At 44.8% G+C, this 17,021-nt stretch overlaps 7 protein-coding genes across 7 annotated transcripts; 4 read left to right on the top strand and 3 right to left on the bottom strand.

Moving 5' to 3' along the window:
- Nucleotides 1-431: 431 nt before the first annotated feature.
- Nucleotides 432-878, top strand: BX661DRAFT_198544 (uncharacterized protein; the record flags this gene model as incomplete). The annotated part of the gene is made up of 1 exon (XM_051538237.1): nt 432-878. One exon carries the CDS (start codon nt 432-434, stop codon nt 876-878), a length of 447 nt encoding a protein of 148 aa, XP_051391402.1.
- A 472-nt stretch (nt 879-1,350) lies between these two features.
- BX661DRAFT_182896 (uncharacterized protein) lies at nt 1,351-2,182 on the top strand. The gene is made up of 2 exons (XM_051536089.1): nt 1,351-1,410; nt 1,580-2,182. Exon 2 carries the CDS (start codon nt 1,611-1,613, stop codon nt 2,055-2,057), a length of 447 nt encoding a protein of 148 aa, XP_051391401.1. The 5' UTR covers nt 1,351-1,410; nt 1,580-1,610; the 3' UTR covers nt 2,058-2,182.
- BX661DRAFT_182895 (uncharacterized protein) lies at nt 2,114-4,878 on the bottom strand. Its single transcript, XM_051536088.1, has one exon. It carries the CDS (start codon nt 4,685-4,687, stop codon nt 2,393-2,395), a length of 2,295 nt encoding a protein of 764 aa, XP_051391400.1. The 5' UTR covers nt 4,688-4,878; the 3' UTR covers nt 2,114-2,392.
- A 1,220-nt stretch (nt 4,879-6,098) lies between these two features.
- BX661DRAFT_182894 (uncharacterized protein) lies at nt 6,099-8,860 on the bottom strand. Its single transcript, XM_051536087.1, has one exon. The coding sequence runs from the start codon at nt 8,596-8,598 to the stop codon at nt 6,211-6,213; it is 2,388 nt and encodes a 795-aa protein (XP_051391399.1). The 5' UTR covers nt 8,599-8,860; the 3' UTR covers nt 6,099-6,210.
- Nucleotides 8,861-10,289: 1,429 nt separating this feature from the next.
- BX661DRAFT_182893 (uncharacterized protein) lies at nt 10,290-11,612 on the bottom strand. Its single transcript, XM_051536086.1, has one exon. The coding sequence runs from the start codon at nt 11,360-11,362 to the stop codon at nt 10,526-10,528; it is 837 nt and encodes a 278-aa protein (XP_051391398.1). The 5' UTR covers nt 11,363-11,612; the 3' UTR covers nt 10,290-10,525.
- Nucleotides 11,613-14,867: 3,255 nt separating this feature from the next.
- Nucleotides 14,868-15,264, top strand: BX661DRAFT_182891 (uncharacterized protein; the record flags this gene model as incomplete). The annotated part of the gene is made up of 1 exon (XM_051536085.1): nt 14,868-15,264. A coding segment is annotated over exon 1 (175 nt), but the record flags the coding sequence as incomplete, so codon positions are not given.
- Nucleotides 15,265-15,582: 318 nt separating this feature from the next.
- Nucleotides 15,583-16,936, top strand: BX661DRAFT_182890 (aquaporin-like protein). The gene has a single exon (XM_051536084.1). It carries the CDS (start codon nt 15,937-15,939, stop codon nt 16,837-16,839), a length of 903 nt encoding a protein of 300 aa, XP_051391396.1. The 5' UTR covers nt 15,583-15,936; the 3' UTR covers nt 16,840-16,936.
- Nucleotides 16,937-17,021: the final 85 nt, after the last annotated feature.

The following is a 17,021-nucleotide window of genomic DNA, read 5'->3' as shown; positions in this document are numbered from 1 at the left end:
TATAGCATGTTTTTATTTCAACCAAAATATGTTGCAAATACCTCGAATTTTTATTTCATTTTTAAACCATTATTTTAAACTTGTTTTCCCCTCCACCGCATTATTTGCTCACAGTATTTTCCCGGATTGCTTTTCTCCATAGAGGATGCCGCGCAAAGATCCGAAGGGGTGAAGTGTGCAAAAGGCAGCGAAAAAGAAAGCCTGGATGACAAATTGAACGCACTGTACGGAGAAAAGGGGAAGCAAAGGGCAGTTTGCTGTGAAGGGGGCTCCTGAAAACCAAATAAAAAAGTCTTGGCACTCGCAACAAGCTGACAATTGCGCCTATTTAAAGGCCGCGCCTGTCTCGACGAACAAACTACAAAAACAACAAATAACCAACATCAGCAACTTGTCCTTTTCAACTATACACAAACTTTCCCTTTTCAAAAATGACTATCATTATCGGCTCCGAATTTGGCTACTGCGTCCTGGCAGCAATCGGCATTGCACTCCAGTGCTCGTTCACCGGCCACGCCGTCATGAACGCTCGCAAGAAGTTCAAGGTTGATTACCCTGACAATGGCAGCGGCCGGTATGCCGCCAAGCTGACTGAGGAGGACTGGCTCAAGTTCAACAACATTAAGCGTGTCAACGACAACTACACCGAGCAGCTCAGCACCGTGCTTACTACACTGCTGCTGGCCGGTCTTTACATGCCCTGCGCTGCTGCCGCCCTCGGTGTTAGCTATATGGTGGGCCGCTACATCTACGGTCACGGATACATCACTGGTGGTGCCAAGGCTAGGACTCCTGGTGCCATCCTGATGGGTCTTTCGTCTCTTTCCATGATGGGTATCGCCGCTTATAGCGCCGTTATGACCACGATCCTGGCCTAATTTTGTTTTATTTTCTGCAACCTTTCTTTGACAAGTATAAATAATAATAAAAACTGACATACATTTTATTATCTCCCTCTTGGAATACTGTTCGGCGCAAGACAATGCATTGCTTCTGGATTCATCGGCCAAATGATATGATAAACACTGTGTCAGACTGGGGGAGGCGAGGGACTCTGCATCTGCTAAAAAAAGTAGGCGTCATCATGGCGGCGAGATTTTATTGTTTTTTCTTTTGCATTTGCCCTAATCCTCTGCATTTGCCTGCTGTCATCCTGTCATGCTGCATCTTTTCTCTTACCTTATTTGGGTGGTTTTGCATTTCTAAGCCCAGACCCCGCCATCTCCCTCCCCCTTTTTCACATTTGCTTGGCAAAAAAGTTTCTCAGATACAAAAGCTGCGCTTGCGCTTCCTGCCTTCTCAAGCTCATCTCATCTCTGCTCTCTTTCAGAAAAAATTTACCATCCAGTTTATCGTTGATCTATTTACACTTTTGTAACATTCCCCTTGCCCTTCAAACACTTTTACTAGGTAAATACTAAAATATACAAAAACGACAATAATGTATGTGCATTTGTGAAGCGACAGCGTCGGTCACTTCCAAATACGCCATTTGAAATATGGCGGAAAAATATATACTCCCTTGTATTTGCTAACAACAGCACAACGCTGAATTTTCAATTGTTTTACAATTCTGTAGCAAAACCAACCAACCAACCAACCAACCAACAATGAGCATTGTCATCGGAACCAGCTACGTGTGGAACATTGTCACCGCAACCGTCATGGGTCTGCAAACCGCTGCCTTCGCCGGCTGTGCTAGCAGCCACAAGACCCGTCTTGATCTGCCTCACAGCGCCGAGGTGGGCAGCCGCTCGACGGAGAAGCTCACCGATGCGCAGAACGAGGAGTTCACGCGGTTCCAGAAAGTCAGCCAGTCGCACACCCAGTACCTTCCCCTTGCCCAGTCGTCGGTTTTGCTTGCCGGTCTGTTCTACCCCAAGCTTTCGGCGTATGCAGGTGCCGCTTACATTATCGGCCGCCTTATTTACAGCGTGGGCTATATCAAGTCGGGTCCCGAGGGCCGCAAGTATGGTGTGTTCTTTATTTGCCCGTCTATCATCACCCTTCTGGGTGCGTCGCTCTATGGTAGCTTCAAGGCCTTGTCTCTCGTCTGATCCTTCCAATCTCTAATTTCAAGATGAGAGATAGACAGATGATATTCCAAACTGTTTTAAAAATGTTTTTCCTCCCTATTTTCAGTTTTATTATTTTTATTCTCAAAAATGTTTATAAAACCCCCCATTATCCCGATTCTGTTATTGGCGATGGCGTTAAACAATATTTTTTATCTTTCTCGTTCAGACTGGTTCAGAACCATTCGGCATGTTTAGAGTCAGAGCTGTGTCATTGATCGACAGTAACATCACTGTTGGCGACAGTTCAATAAAAAATAAGGCAATACTTTATTGAATAAAAGGAGGGAGTTTTGCTAACTGCTAGATATTAGCTGTTAGCCAAACTGACGGCAATGTACTGCTGGTGGCGACTCGACAGTAGAGGTTAGCATCGACAATGACAAGTTGGATTGCAGTAATGGCTGCGACGGCAGCTCTTTGGTAAAAGACAATTGGCCTCCAGCCGCACACACAGTATCGCTAGACATTGCCGATATTGCCGACATGCGGGAATACCGTGCAGATGACTGCGCGGGTTTGAAAGCCGCACTGGGAGTGCTCGAGTTTCTGCGCGACTCGTCAGAGCCCAGCGCCGACCAAGTCGACACGTGACTGGTAACTGGGTCGCGGTACGATATCATGATAACCTCGATCTGAGGACGCATGCACTCGCTTGTGAACATGACGCCCGATACTGATTTTGCAGACATATGGCTGTTACGGCGGGAGGACAGGGATGAGCGTTGTTGGCTGCTGCCGAAAGTGGTTATGGGCGTGGGTATGGCTGTGGCTGAGGCTGTTGCATTTGGGCGGATGATGGCGCTGGGAATGATGCTGTGTTGGTCTGCTGGATATCCATTGATAAGGTCAGCTAGTGCGCGACTGTTGGCCTTAACGTGGTAAAACTCGCGCAGGCGGATGAGAAATGTTGTGGAGAACCCGCCAGTAACGCCCTTTATGAACTTTGCTGTTGAGTCGATGTTCTGCGACGAGCTGATTTTCCCGCGCGAAGAGCCTGCGTGTGTGGCTGGTGTCGCCGGGTTTATGGGCTCGTCAGCGATGCTGGGCGATGTTGATCTGGCCAACGGCGAGTTAAACCTTGATGATTGTGGGTCGTGAATGGAAGTGCCAGCAACGCCGGGTAACGCCGGGAGCATGTCCGCCACGCTGATTGCCGACTGCTCCATCAACGTGCGCCCAAAAGACGTGGACCGTTGTGGCGGCCGGCTTGAACGACCGTTGACATTTCCCCCGTGAAGGCCCAACAAAGACGACGGTGTGCGGCGCGGAATGAGCTGCTGCAGGCGCATCCCGAAATCGACAATGCTCCGGCCATGCCGCAGTGCGTGATCACCGTTGGATTCATCCAAAGTGCCATAGTACGGGCTCTGGTCGACGACAGTTTGGGCAGAGCTGGACGACGTACCCCTCCCGTTGATGTCCCCAAAGGAGCTGCTATCTCGCAGCAAAGCCGACGGCTCGGCGCCAATCACTGAGGGCGCTATGCGAGCCGACTTTGGCATTACTGCGCTTCCAGACAGCACGCGAGTTGCCACAGGAATGGGCACCCTCATTACTGCGCGGCGAACATGCCCGCCCCATGTCGAGTTGGAAAACAAGGTTATCTCTGCAAAATAGGTGAAGCGCAGGTACCCTGTCTCGGGAAGGACCATGAGGCTCTGAGGCAGCCTTGTGTGCAAGTGTGCGTAGTATGTGGACCCGCCGCGCGCCCTTGCAGCATTCATATGATCAGCGCATAGGTCAGGGATTAGCACTGACGAGTCGCGCTCAAATTGCAAATCGCTAGACTCGCAGAGATGCCGCTGTGCGGACCACAGCCGGCGTCCGAGATCCAGCTGCTCTTCGTGCGGGTCAGGGAGCTGTGGATAGAAGCAGTCTGTCTGCTCGATGACTGCAAACCGCATCTTGCGCAAGGTCCTTTGACCGGTCAGCCTAAGTTGCAAATCGACGGTTTCTCCAGGTCGGAATGCCTGTTGCAGACCCATGGCATACACATGGAATGCCCACTGTGCGTCCTCAATATCCGTCGCGTTGTCGCAAAACGTGTACGGCGCGGCTATCTCACCTCGACTGCCGTTAATGTGCGACGCTGTCCGCGGGGCGATGGTCTCGGGAACATATATGATGGGTTGTGCAGCTGTTATTATAGTGCTGTCACAGGCCAGCCGTGCATTCAGCAATTTGGCCTGCAGCACATACTTGATCGTGTATTCCGGCGTGGTCTGGCTCTGCGGGTAATTGATGCGCGGAAACTCGCACGAAAAGTGGAACATGTGCACGCCAGCAGTCAGCTCGTTGCTCGCGCGCAGCTTGGCATCTCCCCATAGAATAGCAGTCTGGTTAAAGTACACCTTTTTGACGGACCGGTGCTTAGTAGTGTGGGCGATTGCGGTTGCCGAGATGTGGTTGGCTGTGGTGTTGGCTGACTCTGGTGCCAGCGATATTCGCTCGCTGCCGACGAGATTGAGCGATAGACAAGATGCTTGGAGCGTCTGTGCCAGTTTCAAATAGACCAAGCCAGTCAGCGTTGACTTTGGCCCGCACCGCGGTGAGTTCCCTGATGTATATGACGGAAATCGTATTTCCAAGACAGGAAGTGGCGCGCTCATATTGTGTGCAAAATTATAATATAAATATATAAAAATGGAAAATAATTTTGGGAATATAAAAAAGATTGCAAAAAAAGGGGAGAAAGTTGGCTGTGTCGGTGAAAGCGCATGGAATGGAAATAGGGAGCAAACTACTTTTTAGAAATAAATGACAGTTTACACCCAGTATTGACAATAACGTGAAAAAGAAAGAAAAAAGGGGCAAGGAAATGAAGAGAACAAATAAAAATTGGTTCTGTCTGCTGGGTTTATATTACATGGCAACAAAACCGCCAAAGTTTGAAATAAACTAGTAAAAAATGACTGTGCTCGTGCCAAGAATATGGCCAGTATGATACAATGATATCCGTACTGTATTTTTCTTGAGAATTTTGATGAGACGCTCGGTCACAATAAATGATACAGCTGAATGAACTGAAGCGGATATTAATGATGAATATAACTAAAACAAAAGGTTATGCACCGAAAGAATATATATAAACACGCAGCAATGAAAATGTAAAATGCATTATTCAGAGTTATTCTGCCTTGTTTCGGTAGAAATAACAAACAAACCTACTGTGTGTAGAAAGTCAATAAATTTATTATGAGTCGCCAAATATTGCATTTTGGTGTGTGCTCAGAAAGTATTGATTGCATAATATAATTTTTCGGAGCTCTGGCCAACGGCCTGCTTTTTGTCATAGTGCTCATTTGCGTACATATAGTACAAGCGTGTTGGTATATTGTTAAAAGTAAATATAATGAGCGCTGTTATTCAAAAATGTCTGGTATATCTTCCCTCTTCCCGGCTTGCTACCGCCACCTTTTAATAAACTCAAAGTGACAGATAAAGGGGGACCTGAGTTGTAATCAGTACGTATTTTCAATTCAACGTAAGACACAATGCACCTGTTGATTCGACAACAAATAGTAGACGGGTATCTGGTGTGTGTGAATTTTTGTGTAGGCTATGAAAACTATTGATGTGGCACATGTTTAAAGTGACCGAAAGGGTTAAAACATATATTTAAGGTAACCAGAAACGAGCACAAGCAAAAACCATTTTGCAACTGACAATATAAATGGGGGACAAGAGGGTGAAGCCATGTCTACCATACTTGTCTACAGCGCGCCAGCTTTTTCGCATGTAAACAATAAACATTTTCGAATAATTGAAAACAAAAATACAAATACAAATCAGTGATCCCCCATCCACTATTGACCATTGTCAATTTTCTGATGCAACCACACTGCATTCGAGGGCACATTTTTTATTTCAATAATAGTTTTTATTTTAACGAAATGTCATAGATGTTTACATTTTGAAATATTTGCACAGGTTAACAAGCATGTTGAGTAACTTTCAATCAATTTGCTCGTTATTCGATCTCTTTTTATAAAATTGAAAAACATTGGGAAAAGTGGCTGGTAACAATAGAAATAAAAGCAGCATCGCTGCTGTCAATTTGAAATAAATATTATCCATCGAAAACTAGTAAAAAAAGTAAGAACCAAATTAAAGAAACTATATTGTCGGCAGCCTACATCAAGTTGGATCCAATCTTGATGGACTCTAGCTCAGGAATTGGGATTTTCTCGCCATTCTGTATAAATGATAGCAAGCAAGGGTAGCTGTCGTCCAAAAGCTGACCATCGCTGTGATATTTGGTAGCATTGCCGCCATCAAGCTGGAACTCAGTCAGAGTATTGGTCGGGGAGCCTTTGTGCATGCTGTGACCCATGCTCATATTGGTCGAAGAGGGCGATGCCTTGTTGGAGCCAGAAATTGAGAGGTTGAGCACAGAGAGACTGTCGCGAAGACTGCGGCTACTGTCGCTGGTGTCAGAAAAAGTATGGCCACTGCTATCGCCACTGAGCATACTTGTCACAGTGTTAGGCGTGCAAGCGGTCATGTTTGCAGTAGAGGCAGCCACTGTGGACTCGCTACTGGCCTTTGCAGCAGTGCGCACAGTAACGATTTTCAGCGGGAGCCTTCCCGCAGTCTTCTTGGTCGTGCCAAAGCTGCCACCGATAGACAATGACATGTCCACTGTGTACTCGTAGTCCAAAAACACTGACGATACTGGTGACATCTCTGCAATTGGCGGCAGGGTGAAGCTGATTTTGGCAAACTTGTACGAGCCCTTGGTCAACAGTCCGCCGAGCGGCACGGGAGTAATGGCCAGGCGGTTGTACTTTGGCACTCCCATGTTGTTGTGAGTGGAGCTTCCACGAGTGAGCGAGGAAAAGTTGGCCGACAACGACGATTTTGTCGGCTGGTAGCGGGTAGACAGGGTTTCCGAAATGGAGCTGCGGTCGCTGATGCCATCGTCGTGCTCAAGCACAGCTCCCGATACTAGGGACGCAGGCGCTGGGCCCAGTGGCTGTGGTTGTATGTTACTTGGCGAGGTGGGGGAATATATGCTTTGCGTGTACGACTGCTGAGAGTGCATTCCTCCAAGAGAGCCCACGCAGCTGCGACCAGGAATGCCGGAGCCTGCCACTGCCGACGCCACCATTGACGCAGAGTACGATGCCGACGAGGAGGAGGACAACGACATTGGTGTTACCAGATTATCCCCAATATGGGCCATGCCTCCGACTGCCCCGCCGATAATACTGCTTGCGCAGGTACCCAAGGTCTCACTGCTGCTGCCGTGACCAATCTCCTGCGACTCTGTGAGCGGAGACAGTGGTACGCTCACCCGGTGTTGCTGTTTTTTCAGCTGGGACGGGCCGTCGGCTGCCAGATTGGTTATTGCAAGACCTTCGACGCCCTTGGGCTTGCTGTCTTGCATGTTCAAGCTGTGGATGGAGGCCGAAGATTTCCCGCCAATGCTATGAATGCTCGGAGGACGCTGCGACTGGTCCACATGCTTTCCAGCCGATAGGTCGCCTTGTATGCCCAGGGAAAGAGACGTGTGGCCGGTAAACAGGTAGCGACCAAGCATGCCAATATCTTGCGAAATGTTTGCCTTTGTGAGCTTGGTAAAATGGATGTCCTGCGGCTCAGTCAGATCAACTGAGTACTTCCACAGGATCGGCACGTCTGACTCGTCAATAATGGGCGCAGACGACTTTCTGCACCGGACATTCTCGCGCACCTGGAAGGAGGAGTGGGTGATTTTCCTGTTTGCTGGGGCGAGGATCAGAAGCTCGACGGTTTCTCCGGGCAAATAGGCGGGCGTCGGATGGAAGACGTGCAGGTTCATGTGCGTCTTGCCTGCGTTGTGGAATGACAGAATGGAGGATGCTGAGATTGTCGACGAGGAGGATCGAGGATCACTGCCTGCATCACTGTTGCCCCCTGCACCAGTGGTGCTTCCAAAATTAAGCAGGGCGGCGTCCTTCAGTTCGATAATGGACTCGAGCGGCGCGCTGGCTGCGAGACCGTGGCTTATGCGCTGCTGGATGACGGGCTCAAACTGGAAGCACCTGGTTGCAGTCTTATGCATGTCGCGCAACACCTTTTCGTCACGCTGGTGGTCAAAAAACTCAGTGGCCAGACTGGCCTCAAGCAAGTAGGATATCTCCACATCTGGGGTCTGCCGCGGAGTCGGCATGTTGACGTAAGGCATGGTGAACGAGAAATGAAACCGATGCGCTGTGTTGCAAGGAATTACGCGCAGGCTTCCGACCTTGCGCTCTCCCCAGAGCAAGAGCTCTTGGCGGAAAAACTCCTTGTCCATGATCATTTTCTGCCCCACAGTCGTCTGCTGCTGCTTCTTTTCTGTCGCCTCAGTGCGCGTTGATACAGGAGTGCGTCGGACGCGCTCGATGCCGTAGAAGCGCAGCATTAGGTGCGACGCTACGAGCGGGCTGCTGAGCTTCAGCACGACTGCTCCAGCAATTGTCTGCCCCGGGCGACACACTGGCGCGCGCGAGATGTGCGATGGGAAGCAAATCTCAAATACCGCTGGCTCTGTCATGGCTGATTCCGTTGTTTAGGTGCTGATAGGAAAAACGTGACTGTAATAAAAAAGTGTAAGATAGGATGTGTCGATTACTGCTTTAGTGGTAAGCGTGCAGGTGTGTTGAAAGTGGTATTTAGACTCGACAAAACAAGGTGTGAGGTTGTAGTATAAAAGGCGAAGAAATGAGTAAAACAAAAATACTCCGGGAATATAAACAACTTGACAATATCGTGCTGAAGAAAAGAAAAATAAAAGGTATAAAAAGGGGAGAGGGAAGGAGGTGGGTTCGGGTAGCTTGTATATTGCGGACCGACATGCCGAATATTATATTACAATTGCCAAAAATAAAATTTTGTGAATGTTGGACATCATACCAGTTCGGTAACAACAGAGTCTTACGGCCCTTTTCAATAAACAGAATAAATTGTAGGGAAAAAATTGTATGCATTTTCTTTCCAATTGATAATTCCTGGTTTGACGTTTTATATCCCGTTTCGGAATGATATTGCTTCCGTGAGATTAAAAATTCAGTATTGTGCTTGTTTATTTGCAAAATAAACAACAACGCACAAATAGAAAAGTGGATGTGCAATTGTACACAATGACCATTTGCTGTGATTGTGGTGATTTTTTGTTATTATATTATTTGCAAAAATGTGTGCAAAATAGAAAAGAAAAATTGCTAACGCACTGCGCCTCACAAAAAAAGCTCGCTTTCTTTTATTTGTTGCCATGTGGGATAATAATGCAGAGAAATGCCCGATGGACTAATAATTGACTGTCCTTTTCAGCTTGGTTTATTTATTTATTTTTCTGGTGGGCGCCGCTGACATAATTCTGGCAAAACTCCCCAAAAAATACTTGAATTTTAGGGGAGTGCCAGTTCCTCTCGGGAAGGGGAGGTTAATGAGAAATTGTTATCTGTATCCTTTCGTAACAATCTACATTTTCTGCGACACGTTTTTCTACAACACGGTTTTTTTTGATGAAAAAGTAAAAGTAAATGTAAAGAACCTTACAATCCTTCCAATAACACGAATCAATATTAACACAGCCGCATCCAGCTTTTCCCCTTGTTTGAAATACCACTTGTGAGCATTTACAAGATTCATTTCAATAAACCAACTAAACACTACTACCATTTGAGTACAATTGGAACTTTGAAGAAACTACAAAGAAAAACGAAGGCCCTGGTTCTCTGACAAGGGGAAAAGCCTCCTATACATTAACTGTCAAGATCTATGCAAGTGTTGCTGTCTAATGCTAAAATGTAAATTGGGCTCAATATAAGCATTATCCTATTTATGCAGCCGCGAATAATTGACTGTTTGCATTTGGAAATTTTACTGCATATATTTCTGCAGATATAGGCATAAAGTGGCCCTATGTATGCCAGATCTGGAGATGTCTGCCAATGTATTTGCAACGCACTTTGAGAACATTGAAGAAAGCCACTTTTTGCATATTTTTATTTGAAGTTTGTGCGAAATTCGGATAACTTTGTGAACAAGTATAAGCCCGGATATATGCATGACAAATGCATATAGTGCATATAGTGCGGATATTTACAATATTTCCTGTATTCAAACTGGTGGGCTTTGCACTCGATTGGAGCCCTGGTGTTGCTGTTGTTGGTATATCTGCGAACTTGTGTATGTATTTATTTGTTTTGTTGTAAAATCAAAAGTATATTAGGATAAACAAAAGCCATGTCAAATATACAAACAGCGCAATTTCTCTCTATTTTTCTCGACTAAATACACGGTAATATACAATACAAATTGGCAGAATCGCTCTTGATTCTCACAATCAGCGAAAAAATGATTTAAAAAAGTAAAAAAAATTGTTTATATTTTGAGATATCATCCCACGCAGTTATAGATGCTGGTGGAATGCGAAAGAGGTATAAAAAAAGTACAATAAAAAGTTTAGGCTTATAAAATTACATTTTCGCAGACACGAGTATTGGGTGGTGGTGCACAATAGGCATAGATGCAGATACGACAGTTTCAGTCTGTGAAACAGTATCTAGCGCCGGAGACTTGCTTCGGCTCTTTCTTTTTTTACTATTCTTCTTGGACTTGCGCCCACCATCCTGCTTTTGCTGCTGCTGCTGGGCTTTAATGCGGCGACTACGGCGACTCGAGTTATCAGAGTCACTCTCATCATCATCAAGCTCGTCCTGCTGATCATCAGCCTCTCGCTTGTTGACAAAGAAGCTAGCGTGGATCGGCGAAGGTGCATATGGCTTGAGCACGCCCTTGACGTACAAAGCTGCAGCTAATCCATTCTCGGCGGTTTCCTCGCTACCACTGCTGCTGCTACCATGCCCATGGTCTAAAGCATGAATATGGCCATGTTTGACGTACAGCGACGTCATGGCAAACCCTGGATCCAGGAGATCCGGCGATGCGCCGTGCGGAAGCAAGGCCTTGGCCCGGCGGTCAGCCAGCTGCTCCACCTCGTCAGTGCTCTTGTCACTCAGACCGCCGTCTAGCTCGCCGCTGAGACTCAGGCGGCGTCTTGCGCGAGCGTTGGCTATTTTCCCGATGGCCGCGTTGCTGGGAAGCTGCAAGACGCTGTTTTCGCTTAGGTTGAATGACACGCGGCGGGCTAGTTTAACCTGGGTGTCGGAAATATTGAGCTGCTTCGTTTCGGACCACACTTCGAGATCGTTGGGGCCACTACAAGAAACGTCACTTGGGCTGGCATTGGCGCTGGCACTGGTGCTTGTGCCGATGGCGGCGACGGAAGCGGTGTTGACACGTATAGAGATCATGGCTGGGTTAAAGTAAAAGATAATGGGTTTGGTGGAGGAAGAGGCAAAAGTAATGCTTTTTTTAAGTAACAATCGATGTAGTCTTATTTTCAGTAAAAAAAATTAAAACCAAAGAGAAAACGAAAAGCGAAAAATGATGGATGACCAAATGGCGATTTTTAAGCATCCAATTTTACTGCTATCGAAATCGCTTTTCCTTTTACACTTTGAAAATATTCCACGCGTGATATTATAAAATTTTCGAACATTAACATTTAGCGGGTGGACATTTTTTGCAGAGTGACTCACGGAAACGTGGGCTAATATTGGCAAAAATGGTGTACATGAGGAAAAAAATATAAAGACGCAAAGCGATTGGACAATAGTCAGCAGGCCCCTCGCTACAATCGGAAAATGTCTCATTTTTAGTCCAAATTGCGGAAATAAAAATAAGGGGCGAGATTGTACACGTCATTACCAGTCTATATACTAGTAATTAATAATCAATCGATTGATCGTAATTAGCGAATTGCCCACAATTTCTTTCTGGATAATTTTTCTCTCTCTTTCACTGCAAGGTATGCACACCGAAAAAGGCATCGCTGCCGCAAATGACGCTGGTTATAGTGGTGGTGAATTTTCAGCCAAGTGTCAATTATGCAATCCAGAATGACTGATTTCCCACCACTTGGACCGATATAGTAGTGGTTCTTTGACTGCGTAAAACACATGACATTCAAGCAACCAGCACAATGATCTGATTTTTAAAAGCAACTATGACAATTCCCTCCCTAAATACACGGCCTGATTTGAAGTTAATCATTCTCTGATCACTCGATCAGCACTCTACATCTGCCGCAGCGGCAGGAAAGTTAACATTCAATTCAGGGTCTTTTGTTTTTGTTTTCCTGCCCTTCTTTAGCTTAATAAAATGCTGAATAGAAGGCGGATTGTTAATCGCCCATTACGTGCACATGCGCAGGCTTATTTCGACACTATTGTAATATAATATTGATATATTTTAGGTCTCGTGAGTGACAGGAACGCGTGCGCGCGTGCATACAAGTGATCGCCTGTCCGCTTCCCCGTATCCGAATTTACGCGTGAAAAAGTTTGTGAGTGCTAATTGGCCTAAGAGCGCTATGATGCTCGGTAATAAGCGTTGACTGCCAAGTGACGCTTTTTTATTTTCAAAAGACTTTTTTCGGGCAACTAACCAACTAAAGAAAAGCCTAATGCTGTGCACATACCAACTAGAAAAATTTAATCGAGATTTGCAATTTTTCGGTTGCATGTGCATTTGCACGGGACATTGTTGGCTGAACCGTGCCACCAGAAAATCAAGGACAAAACAAGATGTTCAGAAAGGACGAGGGTTTGGAAAAGGGTTAAATAGATAGATATATTCACGGAGTTTGACACGGAGCCGTATATAAAAACATATGTGACTATCGCGCTGTAAATGTCACATGGTATTACTTTGCTTTTTTTGTCGTATGGTGTCAGGCGATGTCATTTATTTTTAATTCACTGTCAGTGAGGTCGTTAGACGCAGTCTCGCGCCGCCGCTGCCGCATTGATTATTTTTAGTTTATAGTCATTCAGTGTATACATTACAACATTGGTGTAATGTGTTTTATTGACAATTGTAGACATAAAATTGAGTGTGAGCAAAATTATACTCGATTTTTCTATGTAATTATTTGCCTCATTGAAGAATCCCTCAAAGTACCCCCCCCCTGAAAAATCGATGCGAAATATATGCAACAACAGGACAATGTCGATGACGATGTCAAATGCAGAGAGATATATGAATATGAAGCCAAGCGCCTTGCATGCTGCATTGTCGCTTTGTCATGTTGACAATATCAATCATGCAACAAAAAAAGGGATTTCCGGGGTTTGTCCTAAAAAAAATTGGTATGCACTTTACTTTTACCCACTCACGCTACACCCATTTTATGATACTCTATCGCAGCATTAACCCACCCATTCATCCACGCAATATTTATACTTTCCTTATTTTTTTACAAAAAAAATATGTGTAGGGTAGTAATGATTATACTATTTATAAAGAGAAACCTTGCACATGCAGTGGGGGAAGTGCCACCCTTCCCTACTTCATTGTTAGCCACATAGCAATTCTACCATGTTCAGATCTGAGATATTTGACAATTCGCACTTTGTGGAAAAGATGTAACATCAAGTTGCATTGTTGTAGAATCGTGCACATTTATTTTCACTGTGAGAAGAGAAAACATGTTGGGCCAATTGTATAACAAAAAACCACTGTACACATGATTTTCTGTCTGTCTTTCTCATTATTGTTGTTAGAGGGGCCCGTGCAGGAGCAAGACAGCAAAGCGGGCATATATTGTCGCCGCTCCCCCTTGTCGACTTTCAAGTGGCACTGCCGTCGGTTCTGAGAAAGAAGTAGAATAATAGGAATTGCCAAACCACTGTTTTGCATTCACGTGAACATTGTGGAAATCATTTTTTTGTTGTTAAAAAAAGCGGACTGACAGAAAAAACCAAATATGACTTGAAGGCCGAGAGTTAGAAAAAAAGAAACTAATAATGGTAAAAGTGTATAATTGGTAACGATGATCACAGAAAAAGACACACGACTAAAAAAGGATTTACGACGATAAGCCGATATACCTAGAAAATAAAGCGCAAAAGCCATTGGAGATAATGGAGGTCGGTGAAGTAGAAAATCGTTTAAACACGAGCTCGCTCGTCAATATTTTCGATTTACAAGAATGTTCTGTTTGACAGATTGTATTTTTATAATACATTATTATGCGGAGAAAAACCCATTTAAAATTTTTTCTACTGTCACACGCCACTGACGTTATTTTTTATATATCGCATTGAGAGGCGAAATGTAAGAAAAAAGGTACGGAAAATATGTTGCATTTGGCCATGTTTGAATTCAGACAATCCTTTGTGGTAATCGGTGGTATATTTTTTGTTAAGAGATCCAAATATACTGGCGGCAAAACACTTGCAATGTTTATAATTTTTTTCTCACACGCTCCCACGGTAAAGGCTTGCAAGTCCAAGTCAAAAAAATATTGCAATACCGAGATAATCAAACAAACAACAAAAAAATATACATTTTGTAAAAAAAACTAGCTTTATTTTATCTTGTTAAAAATTGATGCGTGCTTGTATCATTTTCGTCCATGCGTGTAAATTGGAAGATTTGCAAATCATTCCCCCTTTTCTATTATCGCGTGTGGTGCGTGCTAATACTTTAGAACAGGACAGGGCAAGTGACTGATGGCACATGCTTCAGACTTTTATTGCGCATTAGGCATCTTGTCTCATGCCAGCCGGCCGCAAAGCTACATTGATATTTTTTGTTTCATTAAGGCTGACTACCACATCATCATTAGCACCACCATGACAGCTACCACAGCAATAAAAAAATGAAAAATAAAAAAGCACCATTTCAACATTTATTTTTGTTGACACTATCTTTGATGGGACCGTGTAACAAAATTTAAAGAGGGGAATGAATAATTGATACAGATGGAACTTTATCAAAAAAAGGAATACTATTTTTTTCCTTTACTGTGCGAAGCGGTGGAACGGGACAGATAGTGGCAAAGTTGGAAATGGAAAACACCCAATGGGATGGTCGATTCTCTGTACTCAGCGATCAACCAATTCATTTTCAAACAGACAGTATTGTGCGCCCAAAAAGGTATTTATTCCGTAGCCCACGCTATTTTCGGATTATGAGTGTACACTTTTTTTTGGCAATAACCAAAAAAGCGCTATTTTTATTAGAATGAAAGTGGATTAACGGATAGACGTGTGGTGCGTGCGTGCGTGCGTGCCGTGCCGTGCTGTGCCATGCGAGCAAATGAGAGCAAGTGCGCAAAAAAAATATATAGATATAGACAAATAAAAACTGATCCGTTTATTTGTCTTGAAATGTCCTTCAGAAAAAGGATTGCTAGGCGGGTGTCTGTTGTCGCGTGAAAAAACAATTGAAATCCGAACTAGCCAAAAAAGTGCAGCTTTGAACATTGATCAATAAGGAAGGAGGCCATTGCTCATTTTTTTATTCCCATGTGCCATTCTGTACACTTTTGCAGTACATACTGTTTTTGGTTGGGATTAAACACTGGTTTATTTCTTGGTTCTGATAGAAAGAGTGAAAGAGACAAAGGAAAAGTGGAGAAAACGGACACGAATTATTGCATTTTCGTCCGCCTTTTTTTTGGCTATTTTTTTCAGCCTTGACAGCCTTTATGCCCTTTATTTCCTTTTGTGCATTATACAGTCTCATTTGGGCCGCTGCTTTGCTCTTTTTTTTTATCCAACCAACCCCCCCTCTCATTTACCCTCCCCACTCTCCGTCTTCCTCGTCTTCCTGAGAGGTATATAAAGAGCAGATGTTCGCCGTTCTCTTTCTCTTCGTTCATTCATCCAAAACATCAACAGTTTTTAATAACAATTATCCAACCACTTTAAACTTAATCTATTGTATATCTACTATTTTTTGCAATTCTATTAGCGTACATTAAAGTTAATAGTTTTTATATAGATTTTTCGGTACACTTGCAGAATATAAAATAATAATGGAAGGCCAGTACCACGAGCATTCCAAGTCGGCCCTGCCTGACCATCAAATCTCCATGCCTGAGCCTGTTGACTACGAGGTCTCCCCCGCTTCTTCTTCCTGGAGCGATCCAATGAACTGGCCGGTTTTCGATTTCCGGTACAAATACCGCGAGTACTTTGCCGAATTCTGGGGCACATTCATCCTGATTCTTTTTGGCAACGGTGTGGTTGCCACGGTGACTGTGAACACAAGCAATGCCGCATCCTCCTACCTGGCCATCAGCTTCGGCTGGGGCATTGGTCTGACCATGGCTCTCTACGTCAGCATGGGTATCTCCGGCGGCCATCTCAACCCGGCTGTCTCTGTGGCTAACGCTATCTTTGGCAAGTTCCAGTGGCGCAAGGTTCCTGGCTACGTGCTTGCACAGGTCCTCGGTGCATTTGTTGCCGCTGCCACTGTCTATGGTATTTTCAAGAGCCAGTTTGATGAGTTTGATGGCGGCAACCGCCAGCTTTCCGGCGAGTTCGGTACCGGCGGTATCTGGTGCACTTACGCTAAGGATGGTAACGGCAAGTTCTTCTCTGCGTTCTCCGAGATTATCAACACTGCTGTGCTGCTCTTTGTCATTTACGCTATTGGCGATGACCGGATGACCCCGGCCAAGAACCATTTGCCGATTGCCATTGGTCTGCTGGTGTTCGCTATTGGAAACTGCACGGGCTGGGTCACCGGATATGCTATTAACCCGGCGCGTGATTTTGGACCTCGTATCTTCTCGACTATTCTCTATGGCTCGGAGCCGTTCACTGCTGGTGGCCACTACTTCTGGGTGCCCACCTTCATGCCTTTTGTTGGCGCCGTTGTTGGTATCTTCTGCTACCAGTTCTTCATCCTGCCCGAGAGCAAGAAGAGAAACTAAATAATTTTCTGATATCGTATAATTTTCTTTTAGAACGCCTACCCCCTTACCTTCCCTGTAATACTAATTCAATACAACAATATTTTATTGCTACAAACATACACAATCATTGTACGTCATATTATGTGGGGTTTTGTTTTTCTCAAGTTGTCATGACTAATGCATTCCATTTTCTGCATAAA

This window comes from Kickxella alabastrina (genome assembly GCF_025024165.1).
Source record: "Kickxella alabastrina strain RSA 675 chromosome Unknown BX661scaffold_12, whole genome shotgun sequence".
NCBI classification, from domain to species: Eukaryota; Fungi; Kickxellomycota; class Kickxellomycetes; order Kickxellales; family Kickxellaceae; genus Kickxella; species Kickxella alabastrina.
Note: the sequence above shows the minus strand (reverse complement) of the source record. Positions and strands in the feature narration are given on the sequence as shown.